This window comes from Anguilla anguilla, chromosome 19, assembly GCF_013347855.1.
Source record: "Anguilla anguilla isolate fAngAng1 chromosome 19, fAngAng1.pri, whole genome shotgun sequence".
In the NCBI taxonomy this organism is placed as follows: Eukaryota; Metazoa; Chordata; class Actinopteri; order Anguilliformes; family Anguillidae; genus Anguilla; species Anguilla anguilla.
In genome coordinates, this window is record NC_049219.1 from 17,965,219 (window position 1) to 17,970,511 (window position 5,293).

Here is a 5,293-nt window from a genome sequence, read left to right on the forward strand (position 1 = left end):
CACACCCAGCACCTCCACACCCAGCCAGACTGTAAGAGCACCCCGACACCCCCATACCCAGCACCCCGACACCCCGACACCCCCACACCCAGCCAGACTGTAAGAGCACCCCAACACCCCCACACCCAGCCACCCTGTTAGAGCACCCCCACACCCACGGCCCCAGTATCCCTGCTGCTCACATCACAGGTAATCTACAGTAAATAAAAGAGCGATCAGCACACTCAGCATGAGAGCGCACCATGAAGCTCCTGTGTGCTCAGAGCTAATCAGGCTAACTACCCCAGTGCACAGCGATTCAGCACATTTGCATCTTCATTCATATTCATAAATATGATAAAACAACTGTTTCTATTTCTGTGGCCCCCAATGTTGATGCCAAGTTGGCGTTTATGCAAGTACGATATAGCACACACAGTACATACAGTGCATATAGTGCCTGCAGATGTATACCTACTTTTACGCACGTTATATTTCACCCGGCCTAAAACAGTATCTTATTTTGACTCATACGGACTCACATACGGACCTTCCGAAGGTCCGTATGTGAGTAAGTTTTTTAAATGTACCTTTCGGTAATATCCGCGCTGCATTTTAAATGAAGCGTACGCTCGGAGTCTTCTCAAAGCCAAACAAGCCGGCAGCACAGCGCTCTACAGTTAATTATCACCTCCGCTTATCCATCTTTTATACGTTAGATCAGAGAGTTTTATTAATGGCTGTAATTATCATTCTGTGTATAATTGGCCTGTCAGGCATACAGGACTTTTCTAATGACTTTGTGAAGTCCAAAATGCGTGTGTGTGTGTGTGTGTGTGCTGCAAAGGCCACAAAACCAAAGTTGCACAAGAAGAACCATTTTGTTACCTGTCTGTTTGGGTTCACACACAATTCAAAATCTATTCAGTACAGAGTTGATCTGTAACCTGTGGGTTGCTGCTGTGGTCTAGCTGCTAGATGGTCATTGGTTTAAATCCCATTACATTTGTGCTGTTGTAGGGTTAAGACAGTTAAACTTACAACAACACAAACTCGAAAACTTTGCCAAAATATATTAAATATTTGCTGTCCTGCACATAAGCACCTGCTGTGCAAACTAAATTCTGAATTATAACCAACAAACGTTCAAGCCTTTGGTTTTTCCAAACATATTACTAAGTAGAGGCTGTACTTGTATATTGGAGAATGTGTGAGTGCCATGTAGTGGAGTTACTCCTCCACACAGCGAGAGGCCCAGCCAGCCCGTGTCTCATTCTCATGGAGCGGAGCGCCTCTCTCTCTCTCTCTTAGTCAAACAGACCGAAAGGCCCTTTGGCCTGCAGAGGCACGCTGCTGAAGCAGACAAGTTCATCTCCTCAGTAGCCTGGGGGTGCGGCTGGGCCAATCATAGGCCTGTCGCCCTGGAGACCGTGCGCTGACCCCCCCTCTCGACCCCCCCGGCAGGTTCCCTGCTCGCGTTCCGTTTGGCCCCAGGCAGCGTGCGAGGGGTCTCTCTCAACCTGCTCAGCCTCTCCTACGGGGGCGGCTGCTTCCTGGGGGCCCTCATTATCCAGCTGGTCTACCTGCTCTCCGGAGGTACGCACGGTTTGAACTCACCCCTCCTCCATCCCTTCTTCTCTCCATCTCCCACTCTCGCTCTCCTCCACAGGCTGCCGTGGGACACCCACAGCAGCTACAAAGCCTGTCCTCTCTCTCTCTCCCTCCTCCTCTCCCTCTCTCTCTCTCTCTCCCTGCCTTGGTGGACCAGTCAACGTTGGCCCTTTCTCATGGACCGGAGGGGGTGAGGGGGGGGGAGGGGATAATCTAAAATGAATGAGCACTGTTGGCGGTGACCACCTCAGGAAAGAACAAAAACATCCCCCCCCCGCACCCCCTCATCCCCCAATACCACCACCACCCCTTCATCCCCCAATACCACCACCCCCTCATCCCCCAATACCACCACCACCTCCAGTACCAACACACAGCAGCCAGTGGGGTCAGCGGGGGGGGGGGGGGGCGAGTTCTAGAATGCCGGATGGCTTGCATCTCTCAGACAGCCAGTTTACATGTGCCAGAGAGAGAGAGAGTGTTCTATGAAAGCAGAGTTGCTTCAGGGGAAAGTCACACCTGCAGCCACACCCTGCTCAGGACGACCTGGACTCACGACTGTCCCACCTGATGCTGTGAGGCTCTCTCTGACACAGCGGGAGCAGTGGTGTGAAAACAACACAGATTGGTTCCATTTAATGAAGCCATTTTCCTTCTCTAGTCACAAAGATAATGCTGATGCTGCACTTTCAGCAGACCTGCCTGCTCCCCCCTCCCTCCCCAGTAAATAATGACTATTATAATATGACTATTATAATAATATGACTATCATAATAATATGACCATTATAATAATATGACCATTATATGACCATTATAATAATATGACTATCATAATAATATGACTATTGTAATAATATGACTACTATAATAATATGACTATTATAATAATATGACTATCATAATAATATGACTATTATAATAATATGACTATCATAATATGACTATTATAATAATATGACTACTATAATAATATGACTATTATAATAATATGACTATTGTAATAATATGACTATTATAATAAATATGACTATTATAATAATATGACTACATTACATTACATTATAGGCATTTAGCAGACGCTCTTATCCAGAGTGACGTACAACAAGTGCATAGGTTCATGATGTAGAGGTGCAAAAGAAACACTAGAGTGAAGTAAGGATCGACTACTATAATAATATGACTATTATAATAATATTAATTGCAGTGCTGCGATTTCTGTTTTAGGGAACTTCTACCCAGACAGTCTGAGCGACGGAAACGGAAACTTGGAGCGGTTCTTCTTCCTCCTAGCAGCATTAATGGCGATAAACACGCTGGTGTTCTGGAGAATATCGTACAGGTAAGAGAGCAGGACAGCGTCCATCCTAACTCAGCCCTGCTGATGTAACTGTGCTATAGGATGTATGATTTTATCTTGGCACTGTGCTACACTGAATGTGCTTGAATGAACCATCTGTTAAGCTGAACCAGACTGTGCTATATACTATTGTACTAAGCTGTGCTCTACAGGCTGTTCTGTACGTCACTGGGCTGTACCAGGCTGTGCAGTAATGGGGTTGTGCTGTACCGGGCTGTGCAGTAATGGGGTTGTGCTGTACTGGGCTGTGCTGTACCAGGCTGTGCAGTAATGGGGCTGTGCTGTACCAGGCTGTGCAGTAATGGGGCTGTGCTGTACCAGGCTGTGCAGTAATGGGGTTGTGCTGTACCAGGCTGTGCAGTAATGGGGTTGTGCTGTACCAGGCTGTGCAGTAATGGGGCTGAGCTGTACCAGGCTGTGCAGTAATGGGGCTGTGCTGTACCAGGCTGTGCAGTAATGGGGTTGTGCTGTACCAGGCTGTGCAGTAATGGGGCTGAGCTGTACCAGGCTGTGCAGTAATGGGGTTGTGCTGTACCAGGCTGTGCAGTAATGGGGTTGTGCTGTACCAGGCTGTGCAGTAATGGGCTGTGCTGTACCAGGCTGTGCAGTAATGGGCTGTGCAGTAATGGGGCTGAGCTGTACCAGGCTGTGCAGTAATGGGGCTGGGCTGTGCAGTAATGGGGCTGGGCTGTACCAGGCTGTGCAGTAATGGGCTGTGCTGTACCAGGCTGTGCAGTAATGGGCTGTGCAGTAATGGGGCTGAGCTGTACCAGGCTGTGCAGTAATGGGGCTGTGCTGTACCAGGCTGTGCAGTAATGGGGTTGTGCTGTACTGGGCTGTGCTGTACCAGGCTGTGCAGTAATGGGGTTGTGCTGTACTGGGCTGTGCTGTACCAGGCTGTGCAGTAATGGGGTTGTGCTGTACTGGGCTGTGCTGTACCAGGCTGTGCAGTAATGGGGTTGTGCTGTACCAGGCTGTGCAGTAATGGGGTTGTGCTGTACTGGGCTGTGCAGTAATGGGGTTGTGCTGTACTGGGCTGTGCTGTACCAGGCTGTGCAGTAATGGACTGGGCTGTGCAGTAATGGGGTTGTGCTGTTATTCTCTGCAGATACAGTGATCTGAGTGTGGAGCTGGGGCAGGGGGGGCGGAGCCACCTCGCTGAGAAGCTCCTCCAGCACAAGAAGTGTCTGCGTTTCTACGACACCGTGGAGCGCTCCTACACCCTGGCCTCCATAGAGACCATCCTGTGACCCCACCCACACCCTGGCCTCCATAGAGACCATCCTGTGACCCCACCCACACCCTGGTGTCCATAGAGACGGTCCTGTGACCCCACCCACACCCTGGTGTCCATGGAGACCGTCCTGTGACCCCACCCTCACCCTGGTGTCCATAGAGACGGTCCTGTGACCCCACCCACACCCTGGTGTCCATGGAGACCATCCTGTGACCCCACCCACACCCTGGTGTCCATGGAGACCGTCCTGTGACCCCACCCACACCCTGGTGTCCATGGAGACCATCCTGTGACCCCACCCTCACCCTGGTGTCCATGGAGACCGTCCTGTGACCCCACCCACACCCTGGTGTCCATAGAGACCATCCTGTGACCCCGCCCACACCCTGGTGTCCATAGAGACGGTCCTGTGACCCCACCCACACCCTGGTGTCCATAGAGACGGTCCTGTGACTGCGCCCCCTACAGGAGGGCTGTAACGCTGGCGTTACGTACAGTAGTGACGGACATGTTCATGTGAGCCTGGTACTATTCTTACAGTCTGTTTGTATTTATTCTGTACAGCTAAAGCTGTGAATGACGCTAAATGTGAACCTTTTTGCAACGTCTGTATATAGCCTTTGCACATTCTTACATTATTGTTATACAGTAATAAAACGGATCGATAAAAATCGCCAACCCTGATGAGCCAGTGGCTACTTTTCTTTTTTTTTTTTTAAATGATCAAAGACGGACAATAAAACATATTTCAGACTGCACGGGGAGAGGAGAGGAGAGGAGAGGAGAGGAGAGGAGAGGAGAGGAGAGGAGAGGAGAGGAGAGGAGAGGAGAGGAGAGGAGAGGAGAGGAGAGGAGAGGAGAGGAGAGGAGAGGAGAGGAGAGGAGAGGAGAGGAGAGGAGAGGAGAGGAGAGGAGAGGAGAGGAGAGGAGAGGAGAGGAGAGGAGAGGAGAGGAGAGGAGAGGAGAGGAGAGGAGAGGAGAGGAGAGGAGAGGAGAGGAGAGGAGAGGAGAGGAGAGGAGAGGAGAGGAGAGGAGAGGAGAGGAGAGGAGAGGAGAGGAGAGGAGAGGAGAGGAGAGGAGAGGAGAGGAGAGGAGAGGCAGGTGCAG

The 5,293-nt window shown here is 50.5% G+C and overlaps 1 protein-coding gene across 1 annotated transcript in view; it reads left to right on the forward strand.

Moving 5' to 3' along the window:
- The window catches only part of slc15a5 (solute carrier family 15 member 5), a 17,702-nt gene extending 12,823 nt beyond the window's left edge, over positions 1-4,879 (forward strand). Inside the window, exons 7-9 of the mRNA XM_035402242.1 lie at positions 1,444-1,575; positions 2,817-2,931; positions 4,058-4,879. Coding sequence (XP_035258133.1) covers positions 1,444-1,575; positions 2,817-2,931; positions 4,058-4,199 — 389 coding nt within the window. The 3' untranslated portion in view covers positions 4,200-4,879. The remainder of the gene's footprint in view (positions 1-1,443; positions 1,576-2,816; positions 2,932-4,057) is intronic.
- The last annotated feature ends 414 nt before the right edge of the window (positions 4,880-5,293 follow it).